This window comes from Cucurbita pepo, chromosome 1 (assembly GCF_057944985.1).
Source record: "Cucurbita pepo subsp. pepo isolate OVF chromosome 1, ASM5794498v1, whole genome shotgun sequence".
Classification (NCBI taxonomy): Eukaryota; Viridiplantae; Streptophyta; class Magnoliopsida; order Cucurbitales; family Cucurbitaceae; genus Cucurbita; species Cucurbita pepo.
Window position 1 is genome coordinate 5,151,235 of NC_141798.1, and position 27,758 is coordinate 5,178,992.

At 35.5% G+C, this 27,758-nt stretch overlaps 7 protein-coding genes across 8 annotated transcripts; 5 read left to right on the plus strand and 2 right to left on the minus strand.

Annotated features, from left to right (window-relative positions):
- The first annotated feature begins 663 nt into the window (after positions 1-663).
- EXPA2 (expansin A2) lies at positions 664-2,449 on the plus strand. The gene is made up of 3 exons (XM_023662633.2): positions 664-845; positions 1,257-1,569; positions 1,721-2,449. Exons 1-3 carry the CDS (start codon positions 713-715, stop codon positions 2,022-2,024), a joined length of 750 nt encoding a protein of 249 aa, XP_023518401.2. The 5' UTR covers positions 664-712; the 3' UTR covers positions 2,025-2,449.
- A 322-nt stretch (positions 2,450-2,771) lies between these two features.
- LOC111792254 (appr-1-p processing enzyme family protein) lies at positions 2,772-6,468 on the plus strand. Its single transcript, XM_023673614.2, has 7 exons — positions 2,772-3,111; positions 4,062-4,110; positions 4,195-4,297; positions 4,374-4,469; positions 4,552-4,626; positions 4,876-4,945; positions 6,011-6,468. The coding sequence occupies exons 1-7, from the start codon at positions 2,842-2,844 to the stop codon at positions 6,083-6,085; spliced, it is 738 nt and encodes a 245-aa protein (XP_023529382.2). The 5' UTR covers positions 2,772-2,841; the 3' UTR covers positions 6,086-6,468.
- Positions 6,469-7,047: 579 nt separating this feature from the next.
- LOC111792263 (small ribosomal subunit protein eS26y) lies at positions 7,048-9,813 on the plus strand. The gene is made up of 5 exons (XM_023673626.2): positions 7,048-7,246; positions 7,337-7,429; positions 8,244-8,328; positions 8,431-8,564; positions 9,355-9,813. The coding sequence occupies exons 1-5, from the start codon at positions 7,244-7,246 to the stop codon at positions 9,427-9,429; spliced, it is 390 nt and encodes a 129-aa protein (XP_023529394.1). The 5' UTR covers positions 7,048-7,243; the 3' UTR covers positions 9,430-9,813.
- A 2,806-nt stretch (positions 9,814-12,619) lies between these two features.
- LOC111792234 (alpha-galactosidase 3) lies at positions 12,620-14,194 on the plus strand. Its single transcript, XM_087122864.1, has 5 exons — positions 12,620-13,212; positions 13,300-13,358; positions 13,534-13,590; positions 13,773-13,804; positions 14,075-14,194. Exons 1-5 carry the CDS (start codon positions 12,836-12,838, stop codon positions 14,192-14,194), a joined length of 645 nt encoding a protein of 214 aa, XP_086978990.1. The 5' UTR covers positions 12,620-12,835.
- Positions 14,123-17,184, plus strand: LOC147793801 (alpha-galactosidase 3-like). Its single transcript, XM_087122863.1, has 11 exons — positions 14,123-14,190; positions 14,294-14,366; positions 14,512-14,570; positions 14,668-14,733; positions 15,044-15,127; positions 15,240-15,304; positions 15,402-15,484; positions 15,692-15,782; positions 15,902-15,960; positions 16,469-16,621; positions 16,852-17,184. The coding sequence occupies exons 3-11, from the start codon at positions 14,548-14,550 to the stop codon at positions 16,960-16,962; spliced, it is 735 nt and encodes a 244-aa protein (XP_086978989.1). The 5' UTR covers positions 14,123-14,190; positions 14,294-14,366; positions 14,512-14,547; the 3' UTR covers positions 16,963-17,184.
- On the minus strand, positions 15,213-20,601 carry LOC111792243 (N2,N2-dimethylguanosine tRNA methyltransferase). The gene is made up of 7 exons (XM_023673602.2): positions 19,945-20,601; positions 19,209-19,409; positions 19,014-19,113; positions 18,560-18,760; positions 18,412-18,474; positions 16,467-18,036; positions 15,213-15,438 (listed from the first exon to the last, which is right to left on the minus strand). The coding sequence occupies exons 1-6, from the start codon at positions 20,574-20,576 to the stop codon at positions 17,908-17,910; spliced, it is 1,326 nt and encodes a 441-aa protein (XP_023529370.2). The 5' UTR covers positions 20,577-20,601; the 3' UTR covers positions 15,213-15,438; positions 16,467-17,907.
- Positions 20,602-21,172: 571 nt separating this feature from the next.
- On the minus strand, positions 21,173-26,088 carry LOC111804185 (Melibiase family protein). 2 transcript variants are annotated; one of them, XM_023688907.2, is made up of 16 exons: positions 25,942-26,088; positions 25,529-25,871; positions 25,251-25,309; positions 24,792-24,848; positions 24,672-24,706; positions 24,366-24,469; positions 24,162-24,234; positions 23,468-23,526; positions 23,319-23,384; positions 23,131-23,214; positions 22,890-22,954; positions 22,725-22,807; positions 22,323-22,413; positions 22,085-22,143; positions 21,794-21,934; positions 21,173-21,519 (listed from the first exon to the last, which is right to left on the minus strand). In XM_023688907.2, exons 2-16 carry the CDS (start codon positions 25,732-25,734, stop codon positions 21,409-21,411), a joined length of 1,293 nt encoding a protein of 430 aa, XP_023544675.2. In that variant the 5' UTR covers positions 25,735-25,871; positions 25,942-26,088; the 3' UTR covers positions 21,173-21,408. The 2 variants fall into 2 exon arrangements, with proteins under 2 accessions (XP_023544675.2, XP_023544689.2); XM_023688921.2 differs by having other exon boundaries at positions 25,529-25,821; positions 25,942-26,058.
- Between the last annotated feature and the right edge of the window lie 1,670 nt (positions 26,089-27,758).

Below are 27,758 nucleotides of genomic sequence, written 5' to 3' on the forward strand. Positions count from 1 at the left end.
TCTTGTCCGAGTTTAACATCCTCAATTTCTAGAGAGAAATCTCCGTAAAAAGAAAATAAATGAAATTTTTTACAAGGATGATAATTGAAATAGGTAGCTACGATGGTGACGAAAAAGGGTTTACCCGTCTCATAGACATTTTAAACTAAAAAATAAGTTTTGAATCGACAACCCCACTTGTTATTGAACTCAAAACCAAGAGTTCAAGATAAACTACAACTTGTTTGATATACGAGCTTTCAACACTTTATCGAATTCATAACGACCAAAGTGAGGCTAACCTACACTTTTTCTTCACTATCAGTGTCATTACTTCGGGTCAATTTAGGGTTAATTTGGCACATTAAATGTTTTAATTAAAAGATTACACCAATGATTGGTGTGGACGATAATATCTAATAATACTAAATCGTCCTAAACAAGGAAGTAGAAGCCCGATAATGAAAAGCGTTAAGAATAGAGGTCTCATGATCACCGTCTTTCCAATTTGTTCGTAAGGAGAAAGGAGCCATGTGCGAGTGGGGCCTAAGTTTGTTAGCAGCTTTGAGAGCTTATCCCAAACATTGGCATGTGCTCTTACGAACCCTCTCCTAAAAATCACTCACAATCTCTTCTCTTTCATAGCCTCTTCCCCAATCCTTCTCTATAAATCTCCTCTTCTTCCCTTCTAACCCACAAACCCCACTTTTCATTACACTTTTAAACCAACCCTATGGCCTTTTACTCCCCATTTTCCCTCCTTCCTCTCTTCTTCCTCTTCCTCCGCTCCACCTTTGCCGACTACGGCGGCTGGCAGAGCGGCCATGCCACCTTTTACGGTGGCGGTGACGCGTCTGGTACTATGGGTATGTCTCTACATACTTAAAACCTACGTAAATGGTTTAGTACGTTTTTAATTATGGAAGGACATGGTTTGCTTCGAGTTGTTTCTTATTAGTTTAAAATGTTTCCCTTTTTGTCTTTGTGTTTGGGTATTCTTTAGTGAATTGAATTAAACCATCTTTTAAAATTTTAACGAACTGTCGACCAGATAGGTAGAAATACTTATTTTTACGAGTGGAGTAGAGTGGTAATCTGTAATTGAGAAAATAGACATTTTCAATTTTTAAACTGAACTAGTGTAAAAAGAATTTTTTTACTATTAGTAAAAAAAATTGACTCAAAAAACATAGTAAAATTATATTGGAACATAAGACGTGATTAGATTAAAATAAACGGTTGTATAGCGAGATTATGAGGATGATAATTAAATGTAGGTGGAGCTTGTGGGTATGGGAACTTGTACAGCCAAGGGTATGGCACCAACACGGTGGCGCTAAGCACGGCGCTGTTCAACAACGGCCTCAGCTGTGGGGCTTGCTTCGAAATGACTTGCACAAATGATCCCAAATGGTGCCTGCCCGGAACCATTAGGGTCACCGCCACCAACTTCTGCCCCCCCAACTTTGCCCTCCCCAACAACAACGGCGGCTGGTGCAACCCTCCTCTCCAGCACTTCGACATGGCTGAGCCTGCCTTCCTTCAGATCGCTCAATACCGCGCCGGAATCGTCCCCGTCTCCTTTCGGAGGTAAACCCGACCCCTTTTCTACCGTTACTAACGTCTTAACCGTTGAATTTAAATTTTCATAAAAGATAAATCATTTAAGTTATTAATTTTAAAAAATTTTAATGTGTGAATTGTTATAAACTAAAATTGAATGATTTAACTTTTTGAACAGAGTGCCATGCATGAAGAAAGGTGGGGTGAGGTTCACAATTAACGGTCACTCCTACTTCAACCTTGTTTTGATCACGAACGTGGGCGGCGCAGGCGACGTCCACGCTGTGTCGATAAAGGGGTCTCGAACTGGATGGCAAGCGATGTCTAGAAATTGGGGCCAAAACTGGCAAAGCAACAACTACCTCAACGGTCAAGGCCTCTCCTTTCAGGTCACCCTTAGCGATGGTCGCACTCTCACGGCCTATAATCTCGTCCCGTCCAATTGGCAGTTTGGTCGGACCTATGAAGGCCCTCAATTTTAAACACCAACCACTATTATAACTACTACTTCAAAAACAAACACACAAACACAAACAACGAGAACGAGATCGAAGATCGAGGATCGAAAGTCGGAGAATTTCGCTTTCTTTTTCAAGTTTTTATTGAAAAAGAAAGAACGTTTCGATTTGGTGTTTTTTTTTTTTTTTTTTTTTTTTTTTTTTTTTTTTTTCTTTTTTCATTTTTTTAGCTTGATTGTGTGGTGTTCTTCTAAAGAGGTGTTGGGAGCGTGTGGTGGGGATGAAGATGGTAGAGATAGGGAGGGATTAAGGAGGGAGTTGTGTTTGAAAATGGCCATAATAATGGCACCTTTGTTGCTGTGGTGTTATAATCTGGCACCCGCTAGGCTTTCAAATTTATATATGATATGATATGATACATATAATGATAATAATTATTGTGGTTGTAATCGACATATTTTGATCTTCTCGCGAGTTCTTTATTATAAAAGACAATTATGAAACATTATAAAATCTTAAAATATTATGATGAGTCACGACTATAGGTAATTGTACAAAATGGTTACCAGTAGTGGATGACATGAAGACGATTGATGAGACAGTGACTAATAGTGATTACCAAATATGGTGACCGTGGTCTTCGGTGGGCGACAAAAGACGTTTGTGGATGGTGGGTAGCGAGCTAAGAAGTGAAAATAATGTGAGGATATTTTAGTCATTTTATACTAAATTAAAATATAATTTAACTAAATTGTGAGAAAAAGTGTTCTAAAACGAATTGTAATTGGAAAAAAGAATTGGGAGTTCCGTGAGGTTCTATTTCACCGTGGCGCACGGTCTGATGACAAGCACGGTTTGGCGGAACAGTGTAGCGTTGGGCAGCTCGATTTTCCGCCGGGTGTCGCCGTCGCAATTGCAGTCCTTCACCGTCTCTTCAAATCTCTCGTTTTTGCTTCCTCTCCGACGATCAACAGCCAAAATCTTGGCCATGGCAATGTCGAATGGATCGGGCAGTGGAGTGGTTCGCTTCAAAGTATCTCCCTCAACCGCCTGCGTTATTCAGAAGGGTGACATCACAAAGTGGTTCATCGATGGTTCTTCTGATGCCATTGTCGGTGACTCTATCTTTCTATTTTTTCTCAGAATCGGTTGTTTTTATTTAGGGTTTATACTTATTTGCTTACTGGAAAGGGTGGTGGGAAGTAATCGGTTCAGAGCTCCTGTGTTTTTGAGTAATGATCAGAACTATCTTTTGTTAAAATGATGGAATGGTTTGTTTTTGATGAATCGCTTTAAGTTTGTAGGTAAGTAAGAAATGGGTAGATGCTGTAGGAATTGCTTCCCCATTGCTATGCTTCGCGACCTGGAGGTATCTAGAATCATCAATGATTGGGGACTTGTATAGATTTAGGTAGATGCTGTAGGAATTGCTTCCCCAATATATATATATATATTGACTCCAAGAAGTGGTTGCATTATAAACTAAACCATTGCTCCAAGAAAGAAGATAAAGAAGTAGGTTATCAAAGTAATGAACTACCTTGTGGGTTTAAGGCAAGGTGACCTTTTCTTTTTCTCTTGGTGGTTGATGAACTAAGCAGATTCGTGTTGTCAGGTGTGGAGAAAAGAGTGGATGGTGATTGAGGGGTTTAAGGTTGGGTAGGATTTGGTTCATATTTTGCTCAGTTCGTAGACGAAATCTATATGTATAGAAGATTTAACCCCACTTACTAAGTAAATTAATTGTGAGATCCCACATCGGTTGGAGAAGAGAACGAAACATTCTTTATAAGGGTGTGGAAATATCTCCCTAGTAGACGCGTTTTAAAAACCTTGAGGGGAAGCCCGAAAGGGAAAGCCCAAAGAGGATAATGTCTGCTAGCGGTGAGCTTGGGCCATTACATTAACAAACTCAAACTTAAAAATTACAGAACTATTACTAATTTTTCTATATCTGTAAGAAAGATCCATATGTTTTGTCCTGTATTTTCTTATTTTTCAGAGTTTCCAATCCCATGAAATCTATTAAACTTTGGTTTCTTTGGCTTAAATCTTATTTAGGTTAATCCAGCTAATGAGGTAATGCTTGGAGGTGGTGGTGCTGATGGAGGTATGGAGTTTCAACTGTGTTTTACTTTTATAACTTGTTAGACAAACTTGCCATCTTGAATATTCTTTCCTCATCGTTTTGAAGCGATACATAATGCTGCTGGACCTGATCTCGTGCAAGCGTGTTATTCTGTCCAAGAAGTCCAACCTGGAATCCGTTGTCCAACTGGAGAAGCACGGATTACTCCGTAGGCTCTTTTAGTTCAGTAACTGATCACGACCATTAGTTTTGTTTGTAGATGCTAATGTGATCTTCAAATGCAGAGGTTTTCGGTTGCCAGCATCTCATGTAATCCACACCGTTGGTCCTATCTACAACGCCAGTAGTAACCCCCAGGCCTTACTGAGAAGCGCATATAGGTTCTTGTTATGTAATTGCACTTCCTTTTCATTTTGATTTACCATTCAGGACTTATCCTTTTTTATTGGCATATTGATTTAGAAATTCCTTGGCTGTGGCAAAGGAGAATAACATTCAATATATTGCCTTTCCCGCCATATCCTGCGGTGTATATCGGTAAGTTATCATATTGATTTAGAAATTTTAGTATTTGTTAGCTTTATACCGTTTTTTAATTATAAAAAATCAGTAGTTCCCTAATTGATTGATCAGGTTCCTCTTGATTTAGTTTTCGAATGGCATGTGTTTGTGTGTGTGTTAGTTTATACCATTTTTCTATTATAAAAAATTAGTTGGTTAATGATTTGATTGATCCAGATTGCTCTTGAAAATATTTGTTTAGTGATTTTTATTATACACTTGCAGATATCCTTTTGATGAAGCTGCCACAATAGCCTTATCAACCGTTAAAGAGTTTTCCAATGGCTTGAAAGAGGTAAGGCATTGTTCTATGGTACTTCGGGAATGTATCCTTGTTTTTGTTACAGTATGTGAATATGTTCCTAAAGTATTTTTTTGACATGTTTAGATTATTCCATCACGGTCCACTTTATCTTTGACCTCTTATCTTTGATTGGGAAGTTTTCGGTTAGCCCTAGGAGAGGAATTATCATCTTTGGGGGCCTTGTCCTGTCAATGGGTTTTCTTGTAGTTCCTTCTTCTATTATTCTCCTCTCCTGCTTAGTTCCTCCGTCTCTTCCTCGCTATGGAAGGTCAAATTTTCCAATCAAGTTAAATTCTGTGTGGTACTGTGGTAGGTCCTTTATGGAAGAGTTAATACCTTGGATCATGTGTGGTACTGTGGTACTGTGTGGTACTGTGAGACTTTCTTTGCTTTACTCGAGTCACTTTTGAAGTTCGGTTGCACTCTTTCTAACGGAGAGTGATTCGATAAGATGAGACATCATAGGTTGCTGACTACTAGTAAACTCAAGAGGACCCTTTTGAGTTGGGGAACGCATTTGACAATGAAAGCTAGACTGTGCCCTCATTAAGCGATTGGACCAAGTTCTTTGAGAAAATGCTTTGAAATTTGGTCAACAAGTCTTGGATGCCATTCTTGTCGCTTGAAAAGATGTGGAGTGGTCTGGTCATTTTTAACGAAAAGAGGTTTCAGCTGAATGCATATTTTGTAAAAGCCTATGAAGTAGATTGGTCTTACCTTGACGAGCTTTAGACTTAGCCTAGTAGATAATATTATAACAGCCCAAGCCCACCGCTAGCAGAAATTGTCTTCTTTGAGCTTTTCCTTTTCGGGCTTCTCTTCAAGATTTTTAAAACGCATCTGCTAGAGAGATGCTTCCACACCCTTGTAAACAGTGTTTCGTTCTCCTCTCCAACCGAGGTGGGATCTCACAATATTGATGAATTCTGGATTGTCTCTAGGATTGTGTCTCTTTGCCAAAAGTATTACCAAAGGGATAAGTTTCAAGTAGCATAAACAATCTCTGAACGGAACACTTGGCATTATTTACAATGACGTAATCTACATTATTTGCAGGTACACTTTGTCCTTTATTCTTCTGATATTTACAATGTTTGGTTGGATAAGGCAAATGAACTGCTCAAGAACTAACTATATAGTGCAGTCTGCCTTGGAATGGTAATGGTATCAATCAAACCAACCAACCAATGATTCACCTTGGACATTTAAAGTCTTTGTGTTGCTTTCATCTGAACTCAGTCATGCTTTCTTATCAAACACTCTTTAAGGGGTTATTAGAATAAACGTTGGCTCCTTTCTCCCATGGTAAGAGTCGTATAAGTGCGTCCTTGACTCGTCTCAATCAATCTACCTCTTATAGTTTTTTTATAGTTTTTCTATGTTTAATACTTAGGAAATGCTTTCTTGATCAGACAATCATTCAACCATTCAACCGTGTAAAACTGTCAGCTACATTACGTTGAATCTACGTTAGACTATGTACACGTATCCAAATAGTTTAAAATTGTCCAACATTTTTTTTTTCTGATTTTTTTTTAATTAATGTGACATAAACAATTAAATTAGATCTAATTTAATTCTATGTATGTGTATATTCTGACTTAATTACAAATTTATTTTTCTTTATCATAAATTATATAAGGTGTGGTAGATGATACGTTAGATCAATTAGGTCTTAGATTTATAATTAGACGTTTTTCTGAGTTTTGTAATGAATTTTCAGATGTTTGTTTTTATAAAGTTTTTACTTTTTAATATGCTCGATATTCTTATTACAATTAAAAATGCTATTTTAATATTTTATATGTTACTATTTAATTTTAGTTTCCATATGCAAATTTAGTAGAAAAAACACAAACATTTAATTCCATGTACTAAATATCTTATATATCAAAACATAAACGTTAGTTATTTTGGGCATTAAAATTTAAAAATTTTATATTCATACCCATAAAACAAGTACGCCAAATAATTTACATTAGGTTTTTTTCTTAAATTCGTTTAATTCTTATAGTTTATGTATTTTTAAATATTTAAATTGTAAAATTTTATTAATTTAAGATAAATGGGATCAAATTGAATATTTGAGGGCGTGATTGTACAAATCTATATAGTTGAGGGGTCTTTTTGCAAATTTTCTTTTCTCGGTGTTTTGTTTGGCCCGCGGGACCGGAGATCTATATAAAGCGTTTACCGGGCAGTCCAATCAGCATTTGCCCACTAAAAAAACCCTAATCGTTGCATTTTCTCTCTCTCTGCTTCGTCTGAAAGCTCTGCAGCTTTGAAACAATGGTAAGATCATTAGCCCGTCACCTTTTCCTCTGAATCTTCTTGTTTTAAATCGTTCTCCGTTCATCTTTTTTCTGCTTTTGGTTCTGCCAGACTTTCAAGCGCAGGAACGGTGGACGTAACAAGCACGGCCGTGGACACGTTAAGTTCATCAGGTGCTCCAACTGTGGCAAATGCTGCCCCAAGGTTATTGTTTTACTCTTCTTTCTGCGTGTTTTTTGCGTGCATTTTTAAGTAGTTTAATTTCGGCGGTCAAATCTATACGTTGTGCTAATGTTTCCTTTGCGGAATTGGGTCATTTTGTTTTTAATTAGTTATTGTTTCGATGCTTTATTGCTAGTATTACTGGAGTATTTGTGATTGATTGATCCAAAAATTGCGAGGGATAAGTATCCGGAAAGTCTGGGGATATGTTTATTTTTATGTAGAATGTTAGTATATCTATATGAGTTTGTATTTGTATTGTTGTTAAAAGATTGTTTAGGTTTTTATTTTTATTTTTTATAAGGTCAAGAGCTAGACTTGATATTTAGCTACATTTTAAATTTCTTTTCGATGAAACACATTGATAGCATTTTTTTCAGAACATTTTTATGGGAAAAGTTTTTTTTCTTTTTTGTTTAAAAAATGGAATTCCCGTAAGCATTCCAAAACTCTACGCTTTATTTTAGGCTTGAGGCTTGCCTGGAGACAAGATTCTAACTTTTAGCCTCTAGACTTGTGTCTTCTTTGGACCATAAGAGGTTTATTCTCGTAGAGGAAGTTTACGCTTCCCTGAAAATGCTTTAAGGCCTAGAAGTCATTACACCTCTTGAAAAGGTTAAAAGAATAACAGTAAGTTTCTAAAAAGTATAAAGGGTTCCTAACCACACTATAGTTTTGGACGGAGTGAATTTGGAGTGTCCATTGGCGCTATTGAGCAAGAGAATTCCAATTTTATTTTAGCTAAGAGCTGAAGTTGATTAAATCTAACTTCATGAGTTTTGATTGATGAGGATAGGACAAGGCTATTAAGAGGTTTCTCGTGAGGAATATTGTGGAGCAGGCTGCTGTTAGGGATGTCCAAGAAGCCTGTGTCTATGACCGTAAGTTGTTCTGTCCTCTCCTGCTAGCTTTTGGTTGCTTTATTTCATTTAACAACATTCCTTTTGTTCAATGTCTGATATAGATCTTTGTTCTCTGTGCAGAATACACTCTTCCTAAGCTTTATGCAAAGATGCAGTACTGTGTTTCCTGTGCCATTCACTCACATGTTGTGAGAGTTCGATCTCGTACTGATAGAAGAAATCGGCAACCACCACAGCGTTTCATCAGACGCAGGGTTAGTCTTTGCATAAAATATTTAAAACTTCGATTCATAACAAAATAACCATATGAACAATGAATTTGATGAAGTGTATCTACTTTGATTCATTACAAAGTAACCAAACGAACACTGAACACTGAATCAGACGCAGGGTTAGTCTTTACGTTTTTGCATAAAATATTTATAGCTTTGGTTCATCATGAAGTTACGATGTTCACAGTATGTTTGATGAATTATGTTTATCTTTACTCTTATTATTTGATGAGCTCAAAATTTTATGATAGGCAGCAGAAAGAGTATTTCCATCTTAATGTTATCTTGACTTTTATGCTTCTTTTATAATCATTGATGAGTATGTGAAGCTCTAAAGACCCAGCTACAATTCTTAAAGATTAAATAATACGGAGACTTGAGAGACTTTGGATTAGGTACTTTGTTTGCTGCATATGCTTGTTACCAAATAACTGTCTATCAAGAAATAGTCCATCAGTCATCATTACACTTGGATCCAATGGTTCCCCTAGACTTCTGGCAGTTTGACATGTTAAGCTCCTACTCGTTTGGATTATGTATATTTTAATGACGATACCAACTATTTGGTAATGCTATTGATGCTCATGTCGAAGATCAACTACATATCTTATACTCATTAGTGAGTACTACTCATGATTGTTAGACGGTCCGTTTAGAGGCACTTAAGCATGTTTACTTCCTAACAACAGATAATTTTTTTATTCGGCAATACAGATATTTGGAGTAGCCTCTGATGGTTTGTTACCTTTTCCCGTTTCTGTGTTTATTTCAGGATGATCAGCCAAAGCCTGGCCAGCCAGGTCAAGCACCTCGTCCTGCTGGAGCTGGAGTTCCTGCTCGTGTATAGAAGAAACCTTTATATGGCTTCTACGAGCAATACGTAGGAGTCTTTACAGTCGCTCTATTATAGTTCGGTCGTTTTCTTTGGGGATGGAAGTGAATGTTAGAATGAATATGGAAACTTACCCGAGAATTTTGCAGGTAGGAAGGAGGGAGGTAAAGAACAGGTTTATTGAGTTAGTTAATGGATTTTTCTACAGTTTCTTGTTTGGATACTCCAATTTGTTTCTTAAATCATCATTTAACTGTCCGTCTTTCCTGCTTTAATCATATCATATGGTATAGGGAAGGGGCAACGAGAAAGCAGCATGAAAATTAGATTAAGATTGTTAATTCCATACCCCTTTATGACATTTAATTTCCATCCCAACGGCAGGTGTATGTTTGTGTCTGTGACATCTTTCCTTTAGCCTTTGAAATATGTAGGTTGCCGGTTCCTGTAGGGGGGAAAATTTCCAGGACTTGATTTTATAAAAATGTTGAAAATATTGATAAATTGTTTAATATTTTGTTTCATTGAAAGTAGAATGTATTGACAATTCTACGGGAACATCAATTTTATTGTTCCATGCAATAAAATGAGTCATTTTACTAAATGTCTTATAGAGCATTTATAGTCAAATAAAGAATTCTTATAGAGCATTTATAGTGAAATAAATAATTAGGAATCCACGCTATCTTTAGATCTACAAACCCACTCCCACTCTCAATTCACCTATCCACGCTAACATTAAAATGAAAATTCATCAGTAAAATTATTTATGCTAATTCATTGAATTTTTAAAAAGAAATCATCTCTAAATTTAGATAAGATAGTAAGTTATACTACTTGAATCAGATCTTGTGAAGGTCGAACGAACACGTGACCTTCAAATCTTCAATATTACGGTCTCCCAACTCAGCTATCCCCTATAACATTGAAAATGAAAATTCTGAAATTTGAAAAACGAAATAATCACTAAATTTAGATTAAATAGTCAAGTAATTTTAAAAAGAAATAATCACACATTTTAGATTGAATTGAATATTTAGGTTATGCAAGTTAGTCAACTTGAATTTGGTGGGGTGAACGTGGATCAAACACGTGACTTTCAGATCTTCAGTGACGCTCTCCAAACTGAGCTATCCCCACAAACATTAAAAATAAAAATTCATCGGTAAAAATATTTTCACTACTTCATTGAGATTTTAAAAAGAAATAATCACTAATTTTAGATTGAATAGTCAGGTTATGCAACTTAGTCAACTTGAATCAGGTGCGGTGAACGTGGATCAAATACGTGACCTTGAGATCTACAATGACGCTCTCCCAACTAAGCTATCCCCGCTAACAGTAAAAATGAAAACTCATTAGTAAGGTATTTAGCTAATTCATTGATATTTTAAAAAGAAATAATCACTAATTTTAAATTGAATAGTCAGGAGTCAAGTTATGTGACGTGGATCAGGTGCGGTGAACGTGGATCGAACACGTGACCTTCAGATTTTCAGTCTGACGCTCTCAAAACTGAGTTATCTTTGCTAATATTTGAAAAAAAAATCATAAGTAAAGGTATTTCTGCTAATTCATTATATTTTAAAAAGAAATAATCACTAATTTTAGATTGAATAAAGTTATGCAACTTAATGAACATATGCAACCAAGTGCGGTATTTCCACTAATTCAATATTCATTGAAATTTTAAAAATAAATAATAACTAATTTTTTAAGATAATATTTGAAAAAAAAAATCATAAGCAAAGGTATTTCTGCTAATTCATTATATTTTAAAATGAAATAATCACTAATTTTAGATTGAATAAAGTTATGCAACTTAATGAACTTATGCAACCAAGTGCGGTATTTCCACTAATTCAATATTCATTGAAATTTTAAAAATAAATAATAACTAATTTTTTAAGATAATATTTGAAAAAAAAAATCATAAGCAAAGGTATTTCTGCTAATTCATTATATTTTAAAATGAAATAATCACTAATTTTAGATTGAATAAAGTTATGCAACTTAATGAACTTATGCAACCAAGTGCGGTATTTCCACTAATTCAATATTCATTGAAATTTTAAAAATAAATAATAACTAATTTTTTAAGATAATATTTGAAAAAAAAAATCATAAGCAAAGGTATTTCTGCTAATTCATTATATTTTAAAATGAAATAATCACTAATTTTAGATTGAATAAAGTTATGCAACTTAATGAACTTATGCAACCAAGTGCGGTATTTCCGCTAATTCATTATTCATTGAAATTTTAAAAATAAATAATAACTAATTTTTTATTGAATAGTCAGCTTATGCAAATGGAAACAGGTGCGGTGAACGTGGAGATTAAACACGTGACCTTCAAATCTTTTAGTTTGACACTCTCCCAACTGAGCTATCCCAGATAACATAAAAAATGAATAATCACATGTTTTAGATTGAATAGTCAAGTTATGCAACTTAGTCAACCTATTCCAATATTCAATCTAATGCTCTCCCAATTAAGTCATGCGAGATAACATAAAAAATGAATAATCACATGTTTTAGATTAAAAAGTCAAGTTATAAAAAAAACACAATGCTCTCCCAATTAAGTCATAATTAAGTCATCCCAGATAACATAAAAAATGAATAATCACATGTCATTTTCATATTAATGAGCAAACTGAGGTGGTTAATAGAACATTAGGAGCATTGCTTAGGGCTATTATTTGTAAGAATATTAAGTCTTGGGACGAATGTTTGCCACTCATTGTTCTCTTTTTGAAGTTGCTTACGGATTAAATCCACTGACGCGTCTTGATTTGCTTTCTATTCATTCTAATATTTTTGTGAGTAAAGCAGCCACAAGTAAGGCAAGTGGGATCAAAACATTGCATAAAGAGGGAAAGGAGACAATTGAGAAACAAAATTTCAATGTTGCTTCAAGAATTAACAAAGGACGGAATGAAATCATTTTTCAACCCGGTAACTGGCTTTTGATACAATTTCGCAAGGAGTGATTCCCATCTCAAAGGAAGATAAAGTTACATCCAAGAGGGGATGACCCTTATCAAGTCCTTGAAAGAATTAATAACAATGCATATAAAATGATTTTCCAGGAGAATTTTCAGCACATTCTACTTTCAATGTTGCTGACTTGAGTCCTTTTGATGTAGGTGATGATTTTCTGATTCGAGGACGAATCCTTTTAAAGAGGGGGAAGATCATCCTATTTTATCAATTTCTTAATGATTTAATGAAAATGTTGATTTATCTTCATGTTGACTAAAATTTAAAATCTGAAAAAAGTAACACTTGGATTTTAAATGGCATTATAGCAACATGTCTGCCGATCTAACTCTATTATTTTATGCATTACAATTCTATTAATTTTGGTGGGCTCGTACTTGAACAAAAGAACCATTTGGCAAAAACTCGATGGGTGAATGGCATTAATTTGTGCGGCAGAAATTGGTTGGGAGATTCAACTTTTATGCCTCAAAGTAGAGATAATGCAACCCTACGAGTTTAATGGCTCTGAATTTGATAAGAACCAGAGGTCTCCCCCTTTCGAAATTGAATTGGAGTTTCCATCCATGGCAAAGAGAGTAAGGATGGTATCAGTGTTCTTACTTATTTTGCTCCTCTCCATGTCGACCTCTCCCAAAAATTTATTCAATGAAGCAACCGAACACACGGAAAAGCTAGCATTTCATGACATCGATAAATCGATTCTTTCATCAAAGTACCTTCAAATTTATAACAACTCCAAATATGGAACTTTGCAGCTGGACAATGGCTTGGGAAAAACTCCTCCCATGGGGTCTCTCTCTTTCCCTTTCTCTCAATCTCTCGTCCCTTTTCTTTCTAATAACAGTGTTTTTATGCAATCTTTCCTTTTTCTCATCAGATGGAATAGTTGGAACCATTTTGGCTGCAGTGTAGATGAAAGGGTCATCAAAGAAACAGGTATTTTCTCTTCTTTTTAGGTTAACAATATGGGAGAAAGATTTGAATTTCTTATCTTTTTGCCATGCTTGTATTAGCAAATAATTACCATCGTACTTTAAAAAAAAGAAAAAAACTAATTGCAGTACAATTTGAAATTTGATTGAAAGTAAATGAACTATTTTTTTTTTTACAGCGGATGCACTTGTTGCCACGGGACTGGCTGAATTAGGCTATGTATACGTCAACATAGGTAATTTTTCCATCATCTACTTTTATCACGAACAATTTGTGTCCTGGTTAGATTATAAACTTTCAATGTGTATCTAACGAATTTTAAAAGAATTTAAAATATTTATTAAATTTTTAAACTTTCCATTTTGCATTTGATGGGAGATGATTTTAAAATTTAGCGTTTGTTTCAAACTATGGCAGATGATTGCTGGGCCAACAAAGGGAGAATTCTGGTAATCTCTCCTTCCTTTTATTTTTTTCCTAAGAAAAATTAAATATTTTAATAGGAAAATAATAAATTACTAGTCATTCAAAAAGCTTAAAACGATGAGTTAAGAAAAAAAATTGATTATATCATTACTTTAACAACTCTTTTTTACATTTGACAAGTATGAAATCAATACAGATTGAAGATTAAAGGAAATGACGTTACAAAGAGTTTAAATACATGATTTTCTACTATGATATCGTATTAAATTATGCTAAGGTTTGCCTTTGTACAGGTTTTCGTGTTTCCTCTCTTGGCTCCTGATCCGAATACTTTTCCTTCTGGGATTAAAGCCCTTGCTGATTACGTACATGAGAAAGGCTTGAAGCTTGGAATATATGGCGATGCTGGGTAGGACGGATGTCTAACTCATCTTTAAACGTTTAAACTTAAATATTTTCTTTCTTTCTCTCTCGATCGCTTGTTTCGTTAACTTGTCATACTCTTGAACAAGGAAATTAACCTGCCAGCAACGACCAGGGTCGTACGGCTTTGAACTTTTGGATGCAAGAATGCTAGCAGCTTGAGTAACTATTTTGTTTATCGAATGGTTACTAACAAAATTGTGAAAATCTAAACATAGTCTCACGTTAGCCAACTAAATCCTACTTCCACTCCCGAAAATTTTATTTATTTTTTTGTTTTTTTGTTTTTTTGTTTTTTTCTTTTCAGGAGGTGGATTATTTGAAGTATGATAACTGTTATGATATGGGAATCAGTCCACAAAAAAGGTTCACTTTCAAACCTCAATTCATTTAGTCACTATCGGCTTCTTTGATTATAGATTAATTGGAAGATTTGTTTGTATATTGTTTCTCTAATTTTCAGATACCCAGCTATGCGTGATGCCCTAAATTCAACTGCCCGAAACATTTTCTACTCAATTTGTGAATGGTACATTCCTCCTCTCTTCCACATATACCATCATTTCCTCATTTTTCTTTTTCTTTTTCTTTTTCATCCAAGTAATGATTTAGGGTTTACTTGGAATGATTTAAGTTCTTTCATACAGGTGCGTAAAGCTCGAACTTGAATAGGAATTTAGTAACTATTTTGTTTCTTTCTAAATCTTAATCTTATTATGCATGTAATGATTTGGATTCTACAACTTAGTTCCTACTCTTCCGATCTTCAAGTGAATATAGTAAATATTAAGATAATAATTAATATCTTATCGACTAAAGTATTTTTGGTGTGTGGGTAGGGGTGTTGATGATCCGGCATTATGGGCTCCTAGAGTTGGAAACAGTTGGCGTACAACAATTGACATAAGTGATTCATGGGAAAGGTTAGGTTTAAATCTAGCCCTAAAATCTTCCCATTCTTGTCCTAAATAACCCCTAAAATGTTGCATTTGATTAACTTCAAAAAAATTGTTTTTTTTTTTTTTTTTGTTGAAGCATGACTAGAATTGCAGATATCAATGATAAGTGGGCAGAGTATGCAGGACCTGGTGGTTGGAATGGTATGAGATTGATTGTGTTTGAAACCCATTCAACTTCATCCATTTGTTCTCTAAGTTGATCTGTAATTCCCATCTTTTACCATGTGTGTGTGGACAGATCCAGATATGTTGGAAGTTGGCAATGGTGGCATGACCTATCAAGAATACAGAAGCCATTTTAGCATATGGGCTTTAATGAAGGTTTCAATTTTACTGTAAGATAGAATTTGAAAATTTTCTTAGGTATACGGCCAACAGATCAGAAGTTTGAACACTATTTGAATATAAACAAACAAAGAACTCATAGATAAAAATAGCATAATAAGGTTTACTTTCTAAAAACAAGAAGTCAGATGGTTATCAAACATGCTCGTTTCGAGTTCATCCAAATGTGAATTGTGAATGCAGGCCCCTCTGTTGATTGGTTGTGATGTGAGAAACATGTCTCCACAAACTTTGGAAATTCTAAGCAATAAGGAAGTCATTGATGTAAACCAAGGTGATCAACATTTATTTATACTATCTTTTCTTATCTTATACTATCTTATACCCCCTTTTAAACAAGAACACTTATTATTTGCTCACATATCAAAAGGGAAACTTAAATTATGGACGCAGATAGTCTTGGGCTCCAGGGAAGAAAAATTAAAGTTTCTGGCAAAGATGGTTGTCTTCAGGTACTCTTTTTAACTCTTTGCTTCATCTATACATTGTATTAAGCATAACAAAGTTATGAATTTAAACTTCAAACTCGTCTTATTTAGTTTATAGTTTTTATTAGATCCTTAAACTTTCTGGTGTTTCTTAGGTGTGGGGTTAGGTGTTTGGTGAACGAGTCAATGAGTGAGGCATGCAAACCAGCAAAAACAAACTAAACCTACACAAGAAACACCAAGAAAAACCTAAACCCGTTTAAAACCAATTTACCCCACCGTCCTTAGAAATCTAGTCAGCGTGCATGAGTGTTAAACTGACAGAATTAACGACGGAGATATTTTATTACACACAAAATTAAAAATTTCAAACACTCAGACAAAAAATTTGAAGTTTAAGGACTATAAGTACCCTTTATATCGCCTACACTTTGCTAGATTAATATTTTATTTTGGCACATAAGAAGAGAACAACATGACTTACAATGGCTCCATGAGAAGCAAAGTAAAAAGAAAGAGTTGTGACTTACAGGTGTGGGCAGGTCTCTTATCAAGTTCTGCACCTGAGATTCGCTTGGCTATTGTTCTTTGGAATCGATGTTCAACTGCTTCAATGATCTCAGTAAGCTGGCTTGAACTTGGAGTTATATTCGACGTCATTGTCTCAGTAAGGGACTTATGGGAGGTCAGGATCCTAGCTCATCTAAACTAATTTACTCAGTATGCATGAACCGATATTCTCATCTTAGTTAACGACTTCTATGAAGCATCGACACTTTAGTTTAAATGACATGACAATGTGCCTATGTCTTGTGTCTGTATGTGCTTTCATTCTTTAGTCTATCTTGATGCAATGCAGTAGAAATATTAGAGTTGTTTAATCTAACTTGGTCGTCTCATCACCAATACTTGCAGCACAAATTTCTAGACAGCATTAGCCGTGATTCATTTGAGGCTGAAGTTGACTCTCATGACTGCAAGATGTATATCATGACGCATATCCCCTTGTTCCATTCTGAATCTTAGACAATGCTCAGAGACGGGAAGGCCAAGAGATTTATGTGAAAGAGCTAGATTATGTCATTACTTAAATAAAAAGGGTATCTAGTTTCTCGATCTCTATTCCTTTATGTAAAAGGTAATCAAAAGTGGAGAGATTCGTATCAAAATGAGTCCTTTAAATCCACTAGTCTCCCTTTATAAGTGACTTGTGAGTGATAATAAAATATGTTATGAAGTATTATTGAAGGGTGTTCCTATCTAGAACCTATCAGTTATACTATTGAATCTCTTTCTTAGTATCAACAGAAAATTTATACTATTAAGCTTCCGTCCAAATGTTCTACAAATTAACGTACTAAGTTCTACAGATCAATGTAATAAATTTTCCAAAATACTTACCAATTTTACCCAAAATCCATCCCTCAGCAGCATCTTAATCTAAAGCCCTGTCACTTTTTTCCCCAGCATTTGTTTGTAATTCAATGAAATCGTGTAAGAACATTTTTCTTTTAAAACAATTCTTCACAGGAAAATACCTAACATAATGTAAAATATTGCAACATTTGCCAAATATAAAAGTAGCCATCAAATTTGCAAAAGGGAACTCAAGTAATTGTGGAAAAAAAATTCATGCTCATGCAGAAAGATACAGGCATAATATAACGAGCGCAAAGAACAAAAAGAAAGATCTGTAAGGATACAACAGACTGAAAGTACTTTAAATGTCTTCAAAGCGTGACGAAATGCAAATATGAAGTATAAAAGACTGTTAACTTTACTTTTTCTTTCTAAATAATTCACATGTTTATTGAGCACATTTCCCCTGTTAATGCATTTGACCCATAATTATCTTCATCAATTTTCAAACTGAGAATAGAGAAAGATGGATGCTTACACCGCTTTGGTTTCGCTCTAGTTTTCCTGCGAAAGCGTTGTACTCTCCATAGCTGCAAGCCATTGCTACGATACTCATGTGACTTGATGCACACCAAGACAACTCTGCTGCAGTTCAAGAGCAATTCTGATGCACTCCGCCATAGGACAGTTCGTCTTGATTGCGTTTGAGGCAATATGAGACCTACTAGCAGCATATCCAGCCTGCAACAACAAAAATCCTCAGAAAGGGAGAAAAAGAAAAGAGAGAACTTTTTTCTCTTCACGCATCTACATTCCGCGCAAAATCCTGTTCTCTAGTTATGAAACGCAAACACTCTAGTTTGGGAAACTGTCCACAACATACAGACTTTAAATTGTCTTGTAAAAAAATGATAGTCTTAAAATATATAAATTTAAGTAAACGTATGCAGGCCACATTTATGTCCTATAGTCATAGAAAATAACCCTTCATGTCTATGCCAACATTTCTTTGATTCCCAGAATGTAGTAGAATCTCATGACAACAAAAACAGTTTAGCGTGTGGGCAATAACATGCATCACAAAATTTATCAAATCTTAACAACCTATATTCTCACCTTGATCATCTCGCTCATCATGGTATTGAGGGGAGGTGAATTTACTTTTGCCCGACTTGCCACCTAAGCATGGGAGGTTGATAGATCACGTCTTACATTGTTGGTCCAGAAACAGAAATGAAATAGTAAACCATGAGAGAATAAACACCTCGTCCATTTTGATATACCCTACTGGTAGTTTGGAGTCACTCTCATCCACCATTTGCCCCAGAAGTTTCTCAAGATCCTTCCCCTGGCCATTGCCTATCCATTCCCACTGCATAGCTAGGGTTAACATGTCTTCAATGTAGTCTGCACTGTGTAGAGGCCCAGTCCAAAGAGGTCCCGAAACCACGAGTGACTCGGAAACCTAACATGTAAATTTTTTTAATGTATCTCTAACTACAAGATTAAATGTTGCAAGTATTTACATTAAAAAGAAAGCATCCAACGAATAAGCAAACAACAAATTCAAGCATATTCAACTTGAAGCCATGGCTATATGGACCATGCAAATTATATGAGGAACTTTCGGTATCAGTTTTAAATATGGAAGCTGCTGAAACCAGTGGATGCTTAAGCTCAAAAGAGTAGCAGAATGTCAGTCATAGTCATTGTCTTACCCTTGTATCATTGCAAGGACAACTCATCTGTCCAACCTCACTCCATGAAAAAGCTTGTGAATTTCCACATTTTTTGCAATAGCTGACGAAACCATAATGCCTGACATAAATAGTGGGAGCATGAACCAAGCATCATCAATTATCATACAAGATACATCCAGCACTAGCAGACATTCTAAACTCGTCAACCATCACCTGTTTTTATTGATCCTCCCTCGACTGATTCGAAGCATAACTCTAAAAACAGGTCCATGGTAGGAATAATACGAGAAGAGTGGCGTTACATAGAAACCCAGTACAGAAGCTTCACGTGCAACCCCACCTATAAGCATTCGCAAACCAATTTCATTTGAAAATGGCATGGGACGCACATATGCTCCATAGGCAGCTAAAGATCTAGAAAGAGAGAGAAAAAAAAAAAAAAAAAAAAAAAAAAAAGGAAAAGAAACAAGAGAAAGGAAAAGGGAATTTTTAATTACCACACCAGCCATAGTATAGCAGACACCTTCATATAATTACCCTCCAACATTCAAACTACTACTTAGCACTCATTTCGCTTGTAGACTTAAAACTTAGCACAAGGGTACAAGTCAAAACCAAAAAAAACAACATTCGGAATGGTTAGGATCAATTCTCTTTTTCAATTTTGGCTGGTTTTGTCAGCTAAGCTTTTTAAAAATTCGGCTCTATCTTCAGTTTTAAAATTTTCTTAAACCAATACGTCGGCTTTAAGACTCAATAAGAGATATAGAAATATTAATTGAGAGCTAATACCATATGAAACTACTAAAACTTCAAACTAAAATAATGTTATATATTCAATCATTTATATATAGATAAAAGCCCTTACATTGATCAAGATTTTCAATGAAGCGGTTAAAGCAAACAAGTAATGGAATACAAATTGTAACATATAAGATTGTGCACTCACTGAGAAGGGTGATGACCGCCGGAAGAGAAACCATCCGTCGACGTAACATAGAGCAATCCATCCAATTTCAACGCATTAATAGCGGGCCTCAAAAACGTCGAATCACTCCCAAAGGAATCAACATCAATAAAATCAAAGAAATCCTTCTGCAAATAGAACTCCGACATAACCCTGTTCGCATCACAATTGGTAACCATCCACCGCCGAGTCTCCCCAAAACCTTCCGCAACCTTCGATAGATTCTTTACTATAACCCCCCGATTTTCGTCATTGGCGTCATTCGCCAACACAAAATCAGCCTCAGCCTCGACCAAGTACCGAAGCGACCGAATCCCGCAACCGCACAATGCGTCGAGAACCCGAAGACTTCCCTTGGATTTACGGTAAAGCGCCGCCGCGAGGACGCCCAAGTCGCGTCCGGTGGCGCTTTCATGGCGGAAGAAGGTGTCTCCGATGTCGAATTCTATGCCCCTTTCGGTGCGATTGTTTGGAAGGCAATTGTTGAGGGATTTTATCTGCGACTGTGAAAATTGGAAGAGATGAATCGTTGAAGAGGAGAAGCAATGGGAAATTGTTTGTTGGCTGCGAAGAAATGGGGAAGGAGATAGGGTATTCAGCATCACAGTTAACATGGCGGGAAGTCGTTAGATTCTCCATTTTCTTGGATTTTATACGGAATTTATTTCTTTATAACCAATTTTTATTTATTTTAATATTTATACTTCAAAATTATTTATTTTCGTCCATAGACTTCAAAAATTAATTATTTTCATCCTTATTTTCATTAAAAATTGTGTTAAAAAGATTTTTAAATTTACAATATTTTTTAAGATGATGCCCCAAATAAGCCCCAAATAAGCCCCAAGTCGGCCATCACTTGAAAGCATATTTCGGAGGCTAAAAACCCATATGACCACCATGACCATGGTTGACTAGGGCGAGGCTAAAGTGACCTCGGAGATTCTCCTAACTCGACACAACTTTGCAAGTCCAATTCAATCTCGTTCAATCCGATCCAAAGGGAAAAATTGGAAACCCACAAGTAAATCTCGAACAGAAAAATATAGCTCGAGTCCTCTTTTTGACCCTAGCTTGCTACACCGTTTTCTTTGATCTTTGACTTAAGCATCAACGCATATGTGACGAACATCACATCAACGTATAGTTTCGGCTCGATTGTTAGAACAAACTATAGAGAACATATTGAAGCACTAGAAAAATAACAACATTGAGCACACAAACAAGTGAATCCCTTTCCCTTGCATTTCATCTCAGTACCCAATTTGACATAGTTTAGTATTTTTCCAAAGCTGAACCATCAGAAACCATACAACTTGCACAGAATAGCTGCAATGCATCAGAATGAGGCTAACCCAATTATTATACCTGAATCGTGGGAGAAGGATAACTTATGAGTTTGCTATCCTTCCTATATTTGAGGCAGTTGATGATGGATACGATAATCTACATTTCAGCACGGGACGTGGCTGCAGGCGTGAAGATGAACATTTTGCAGTCGTGAGGGTCGACTTCTGCTCCAAACGATGCCACTGCATCTCCTGCAACATCTTTGTGCTGCAAAAGTCATCGTACCGAGTTAGCACAAAAAGAGTTAGCCTGTTGCAAAGCGAATAGACGTAAGCGAAGGCGGGTGGCTATTATTCAGCGAAATTATGTGTTTGCATGAGCTCATTGCTCTGAATTGGACCCAACCATTGAGTCTCCTCTCCTACAGTCCTACTAAGATAGGTTTTGTTAGAGGTCAGTTCAGATGTTCTATCATGTGTTATTCCTACTCGAGTGTCCGAACGTGATCTCATATAGTATCTCAAGTGATCAGATCCCTTACCAGCCACAAGTCTCTTACGGAGACACTAGTGCCAGGTTTAAGCCCAAGTGTGTTCCAATCCGTGGTGATCGTTGATGCAACCGAACATCGATTCCAAAGAACGACTGTCAAGCGACTTCCCGATAGAGGACCTGCCCAAACCTGCAAGACAACTCTTTATATTCTGAAACATTCACACCTAACTCAGCCAGCTAACATTGCAAGTTTGCAAGGTAAAGATAATTCCAGATATTAATGTGACATTGTTCTTCATCAAATACAATCTATAAGATAATGCATAAACTGGATTACCTGAAGGCATCCATCCTTTCCAAAAACTTTAACCTTTCTTCCCTGTACCCCAAGAGGATCTGCATATAGTAAGTAATTATTAATTACAGCATCGTTTCTTTCTTTAAGGATGTTTTCGAACCCCAAACAAGTTTTGAAAACGAAAAAAAATCGTTTTAAAAACTTGTTTTTTGTTTATTAAATTTGGCTATGAATTCAAATGTTTCCTAGAAAACATGAAAAAAAAGATGCGGTTTACCTTGGTTTACTGCAATGACCTCCTCATTGCTAAGAATTTCGAAAGTTTCTTTAGTCATGCTTCGAACGTCGCAACCAATCAAAAGAGGGGACTGCACGTTAAGGCTAAAATTTTGAGAGATAAATGGACGAAGAACCAAACGAACATCGTGTTTGAATGTGGCCAGCTTTGTTTTATGCTAGGCAAACACAATGTTCGTAAAACAAATTAAGATGTCGGGTAGACTTGCAATCAAGGATTATGTGGGTGTGGAGGCAGTTTATGATCTATGTGGAACTAAAACAATATAGAGATATAATTGTAGGAAGGTCGGTCGATTGATATTTCTATACGAATATGCATATGTCGAGCTGTAGAAAGTACGACATGGGATGATATAGACGGAGAAAGGGATGGAGGAACCTTCATCAGAGCCCATATGCTAAAATGAGCGCGATATTCCTGATAAGTCATGCCTCCATTACCAACTTCCAACATGTCTGGATCTGTCCATAGAAGCTTCATGTGAATACTAAACCTCATAAACAAACAGAGAAATCGACACCTTCAGACATATCACTTTCCTACCATTCCAACCACCAGGCCCTGCATACGCCGCCCACTTATTGTTGATATCTGCAAGAGTCGTCATGCTTGAACAAAAAGAAAAACACAAAACAATACCGATCAGCATCATAATAGATCAAAATTAGCACTAATACCCCTGAAAATGAACATAAGGAAGGTGCCAACAGAAAATGACGAGGGAAGTTGTATACGATTAGAATCAGTAAAGAAGGGACGTTTACGAAGAGGCCTAGAACCTGACCTAGCCCATGTATCATTAATGTCATCGGTTGTACGCCAACTGTTTCCAACCTTGCCAGCCCACAATGCTGGATCATCGACACCCCTGACGGTAGAAAAAATATAGCACGATAAATTCATAGATGATAGAAACAAGATAACAAATACAAGAAAAAGAATCGGAAAGGATGTCGAGAAGAACAAGAGTACCATTCACAAAGTGAATAGAAAATACTACGCCCAGTTGCGTTTAATGCATCACGCATAGGTGGGTATCTGGAAGTCGAAAGTTAACTTCAAATCAGTAAGAAGCTTCAATTTACAATCAAATAAAGCAATGAGTATAATAAGGTGCAAACCGCTCTATCGGTTTAATTCCCAGATTGTAGCAGTTATCATACTTCAAATAATCAACCCCCTAGTAAAACAAGATACAAAATCAGATGGAATAAAATGAACTTAAGTACTGAACTGATAGTAGAATACTATGGAAAACTTAGAAGTCCAAAACATATGAATGTTTGTTCATCAAAAAAAGTTCCTCGACGTCGATCAATAATCTACATTTTCTGCTTTGAGGAAGTACATACCAATAAGGTCAAATTGGACTATCAAAATCCGTGTTGGAGGGAGAAAAGATGTCCAGCCCTCGAATAGGACGGGCTGGGACTACAACGAGCCTTTAAAAATTTTGAAGAACCACAAGCCATTGCCATAGTTCTTTACAGATTGAGGATCAATGGGGCCAAAGAAAGTGAATCTCAAAACACATATATGCAGATGTTCGATATCCATGAGTGTCTAGACAATGTATGCACACCTTTGGTAATCTCCCTACATTCGGTCGTCACTAGAAAACTGGTAGGATTTTCATATCGTAGGTAGATAGCGACCCTGGTCTTGAACTCATTTCACCAATGTCGTTACTCGACTTCTTTTTCAACTTCCCCAAGAATCACTAAGCAAACTCGTATATGTAGACTATAGATACGGCTTCCTAAGGAACGTATTGAATACATTGTTCCAATATCAAAAGTTAGATTACAAACTCACCCAAGAAGCAAACAACTCGGCATCGTCATTTTCATGGTAAAGCGACCCTGGTCGAACTTGGCAGGTAAAAATACTGTCAAGTGTGAGCGAATCAAAACAAACATCACCAGCACGTACTTTCTATAATGGAATATATGAGAAGCAAAAGAGAGAGATAACATTTAACTCTTAAGCTTTAGAAGTTGAGTTGACATTTCTTCCTACCCAGCATCAGAATAGATTCCAAGCTTCAAGCCTTTACTATGTACATAATCAGCAACAGCTTTAATTCCTGATGGGAAAGCCTTGGGATCAGGAACCAATTGATCCTGCATCAATGAGTTTGAATAGTTTGTCACTTCGAGTTCATACAAGATTGATTTACACAATGGGACTCGAGAAAGTTCACAGGCGGAGTAGGAAAAACATTAAAGTAGAGAATTACAACACAATCCAATGTTTTTTGTTAAAACAATCGTCGAACTTTGGACAGTCAAATCAATTTCTCGCACGAAATAGAATTTAAACAACCTTTGAATCTCTCTTTAGAGCAGACCAGCAATCATCTGCATTTATTTGAAAAAAACAGTAAGTTCAAAAATAAAACAAAACATAAAGAAAAGTTGGCACTTTAACGTGCTGGAAATATACCTATATTGACGTACACGTAACCTAAATCAGCCAGACCCGACGAAACGAGTGCATCCGCTGACAAAACCAATGTCCAAATTAGGGAAAACCCATTATTATTGAGGAACAACTAACACAATTCTCAAATATTTCAAATGATGATCTTCAAGTATGAAACTCCCAACAGAGAAGTCACATTTTTCAGAGAAACAATGACTTCAATGAGGTTCAAAAACTCGATTTGCTGCAGCTTGTATGCACAATATTCCGATGAATCGACATAAGTTACAAACTTCTCGAGTAAATTGGATAAACAAACAAATTTTAAGAAGGGAAAAATTAGTGAAATAACTCAAAGAGAACTATTCTCAGCCTCATTTCTACCAGAATGTTTTTTCTCAACAAGAGTGATGAACATTAGAGCGAGAGATTCAGTCATGAGAACACATAAGGCACAAGGATTTGAAAGCAAGAAGGTACCAGTTTCCTTGATAAGACTTTCATCAATATCACAGGCAAAAAAGTTCCAGCTATTCCATCTGAAAGGATACATAAAGACAATATTAAGAACATAGAATCCTAGGCAAAGCCAGAAAACAAAACTTGATATCCCCGATCGTCCAGAAATTGTAAAGTATGGAACCCTAAATCACCTCTAAGCTATTTCCATGATTCAAAATTTGAAGAAAACTATAACCCAGATGTTCAAAGGATAGAAGAAACCATAAGAGACTCAGAAAAATCAGAAATATGGATACCCCATCTGAGGCGTTCGAGCCAAGCCATTTTGAAGCTGCAATATGCCGTACTTGGAGGTATCAAAAATCCGATGAAATGAAGACTTGAAAATCGATTTATCATAGCCATTCAACAGTGACACTCCTCTCTCCGCAACCGCCGCAGACGCCGCCGTGAGTGACAAAATCAGTAAAAACACTGATCCAGAACTTATCCGCTTTGCCATTACTGGATAATCCGATCTCCTTCCAAGGGGAACTGAGAGAGACTTTAAAGGGCGAGGAATATTATCATCGATCTATCGACTTTATCCCTTTGATTAAATTAAAAATTGGGTCAGTTCCTTGCTGGGGTGCTCTGCTTCTGCAAGAAATTGAAGCAAGTAGAAGATTCTTGTTGACCCCACATTAGAAAATGGCATCAAATCCTTTACCTCGATAATTTTCCGGCGAAAATCTGTAATTTTGCCCCCTTCTGAATCGTTAATCATGGACAAGTGTAAAGTAGTGGAAATTTCTACAAGGAAAATAAGATTACGGATAAGATGATAGTATGTTGTAGCTTTTCCTGTTAAATTAAGCTAATCATGTTCCTCACGTTTCTATTTTCTGGGAATTTTCTTTTCTACTTCCAATTATTTCTTCTTTTTGTTCTGTCTGTTTGTGCCAAAGTGAGAGGGAATCCCTCTTTTTAATGGCCGAGGTTGAGGAATCAATTTTTTTAAAACACTCTAAATTAATAAATAATAATAATAATAATAAAAAAATTATAAATTTATATTTTTTCAAAAGAAAAAAAAATTATAAATTTTGATAATATTCTTAAATTTAAAAATAAAATTCAAAAAATATCCTTACCAGTATTTTATTTTAAGCATATCTTAAATTTTTAATAATATTTAAAAATATTTTTTAATTTAAATTTCTTTTATTAATATATTTAGAATTTTTTATTTTAAAATAATATTAACACCAAGTATTTCTAAATTTTTTTAATTTAAGGGTGATAATTTTATATTTGAAAGTTCTGTCCACATACTAACAATAATCGTATTTTTTAAGTATTTAACAATTTTAAACGTGTTTTTAAATTTTTTTAAAAAATTTAAGAGTATTAATAAAAAAAATTAATCTTCAAATGTATTTTTTATCACCGGCCAAAAGGTTTGAAGTTCAAAATCACGGACGGTCGTATAATAAATAAATAAATTCAACATCACTATTATATTTATAGAAATCAACGAATCAACAAAAATATTAATAAAATAAATATTATTAATGTGAACATAAATAAGAAGAATAAATTTGTTAACTGAAGCACTAGTTTATTTGATAAAATATTTATTATTTAAAAAATTGATCTTTCCTTGTCCAATCATATAATTATTGTCTCAATATTGGTTAAAAACACGTTAAATTACGAGATTAGTCCTCCCTTATCCATACATCATAATTTGATTTACGAAATTTTAATTAAAAAATAATGTACGAGAATTGAATTGTAAGTTACAAGTCTTTTTAACTTAATCAAGTAGTTGTATTTACAAATTATCAAATTCAAATGATTATTATAATTAGATGATAAACTCAAATTATTTGATTTTTATTTTTATTTTTATTTTTATTTTTGTTGATCTTCTTAGATGATCGACCCTTAAAATTGTTAGTCTTCTTTGGATGATCGGCCTTTGACTTGTTGATCAACTTAGATTAACCGTTGACTTATTGCTTAACTTAGATCAGTTTCTAGCTTATCGATCAGTTTAGGTCTGTCTTTAGCTTGTTGATCAATTTGCATCGCGATAAATTTGAAACGTTTGATTCACTTTACAAAAAAGAAACAAACATATTGATGATGAAATGGAATGAATGACCCACAAGAACCCTAACCTTTTCAGATCCTAATAACTACACCCTCATGCTTCATCATGATGCTCCTCTATAAAACCACTTTACCATCAACCCCCTCCAAATGGGTCGTCTCAAGCTCATCAACATGATCAGAATCACACACCTTCTCCTTCCTGCCCTCATCGTCTTCTTTCTTTGCATCTCCGCTCGCCATCCACCGTGCCATGCCATGGCGCTCGCCCGAGCTCATAAACATGAAGAAATGGATGATGGGTCGTCGTTGGATGATGAATCAAAGGACAATGATCCTTATAGAATGTATGGTGATGTTCCAAGCCCTGGTGTTGGCCACTGAAAAAAGCTTCCATTTTCAGACTCCAAATAATGTTCGTATTTTCTC

Excerpts from the sequence above, each read along its gene's own strand:
- LOC111792243 (XM_023673602.2), bottom strand. The coding sequence starts at position 20,576 with ATGTTAACTGTGATGCTGAATACCCTATCTCCTTCCCCATTTCTTCGC. Across the intron at positions 19,114-19,208 it reads GGGAGGATCAATAAAAACAG|GCATTATGGTTTCGTCAGCT; the intron begins GTGATGGTTGAC and ends TATTTATGTCAG. Across the intron at positions 18,475-18,559 it reads GGTATATCAAAATGGACGAG|GTGGCAAGTCGGGCAAAAGT; the intron begins GTGTTTATTCTC and ends TCCCATGCTTAG.
- EXPA2 (XM_023662633.2), top strand. The coding sequence starts at position 713 with ATGGCCTTTTACTCCCCATTTTCCCTCCTTCCTCTCTTCTTCCTCTTC. Across the intron at positions 846-1,256 it reads TGACGCGTCTGGTACTATGG|GTGGAGCTTGTGGGTATGGG; the intron begins GTATGTCTCTAC and ends AATTAAATGTAG. Across the intron at positions 1,570-1,720 it reads GTCCCCGTCTCCTTTCGGAG|AGTGCCATGCATGAAGAAAG; the intron begins GTAAACCCGACC and ends CTTTTTGAACAG.
- LOC147793801 (XM_087122863.1), top strand. The coding sequence starts at position 14,548 with ATGGGAATCAGTCCACAAAAAAG. Across the intron at positions 15,128-15,239 it reads ATAAGTGATTCATGGGAAAG|CATGACTAGAATTGCAGATA; the intron begins GTTAGGTTTAAA and ends TTTTTGTTGAAG. Across the intron at positions 15,961-16,468 it reads GCAAAGATGGTTGTCTTCAG|GTGTGGGCAGGTCTCTTATC; the intron begins GTACTCTTTTTA and ends TGTGACTTACAG.
- LOC111792263 (XM_023673626.2), top strand. Across the intron at positions 8,329-8,430 it reads AGAAGCCTGTGTCTATGACC|AATACACTCTTCCTAAGCTT; the intron begins GTAAGTTGTTCT and ends TTCTCTGTGCAG. Across the intron at positions 8,565-9,354 it reads AGCGTTTCATCAGACGCAGG|GATGATCAGCCAAAGCCTGG; the intron begins GTTAGTCTTTGC and ends TGTTTATTTCAG.
- LOC111792254 (XM_023673614.2), top strand. The coding sequence starts at position 2,842 with ATGACAAGCACGGTTTGGCGGAACAGTGTAGCGTTGGGCAGCTCGATT. Across the intron at positions 4,470-4,551 it reads TTACTGAGAAGCGCATATAG|AAATTCCTTGGCTGTGGCAA; the intron begins GTTCTTGTTATG and ends ATATTGATTTAG. Across the intron at positions 4,946-6,010 it reads TTTCCAATGGCTTGAAAGAG|GTACACTTTGTCCTTTATTC; the intron begins GTAAGGCATTGT and ends CATTATTTGCAG.
- LOC111792234 (XM_087122864.1), top strand. The coding sequence starts at position 12,836 with ATGGCATTAATTTGTGCGGCAGAAATTGGTTGGGAGATTCAACTTTTA. Across the intron at positions 13,359-13,533 it reads AAGGGTCATCAAAGAAACAG|CGGATGCACTTGTTGCCACG; the intron begins GTATTTTCTCTT and ends TTTTTTTTACAG. Across the intron at positions 13,591-13,772 it reads CTATGTATACGTCAACATAG|ATGATTGCTGGGCCAACAAA; the intron begins GTAATTTTTCCA and ends AAACTATGGCAG.
- LOC111804185 (XM_023688907.2), bottom strand. The coding sequence starts at position 25,734 with ATGGCAAAGCGGATAAGTTCTGGATCAGTGTTTTTACTGATTTTGTCA. Across the intron at positions 24,470-24,671 it reads CTCTAAAGAGAGATTCAAAG|GATCAATTGGTTCCTGATCC; the intron begins GTTGTTTAAATT and ends TCATTGATGCAG. Across the intron at positions 22,144-22,322 it reads GGTCATTGCAGTAAACCAAG|ATCCTCTTGGGGTACAGGGA; the intron begins GTAAACCGCATC and ends TACTATATGCAG.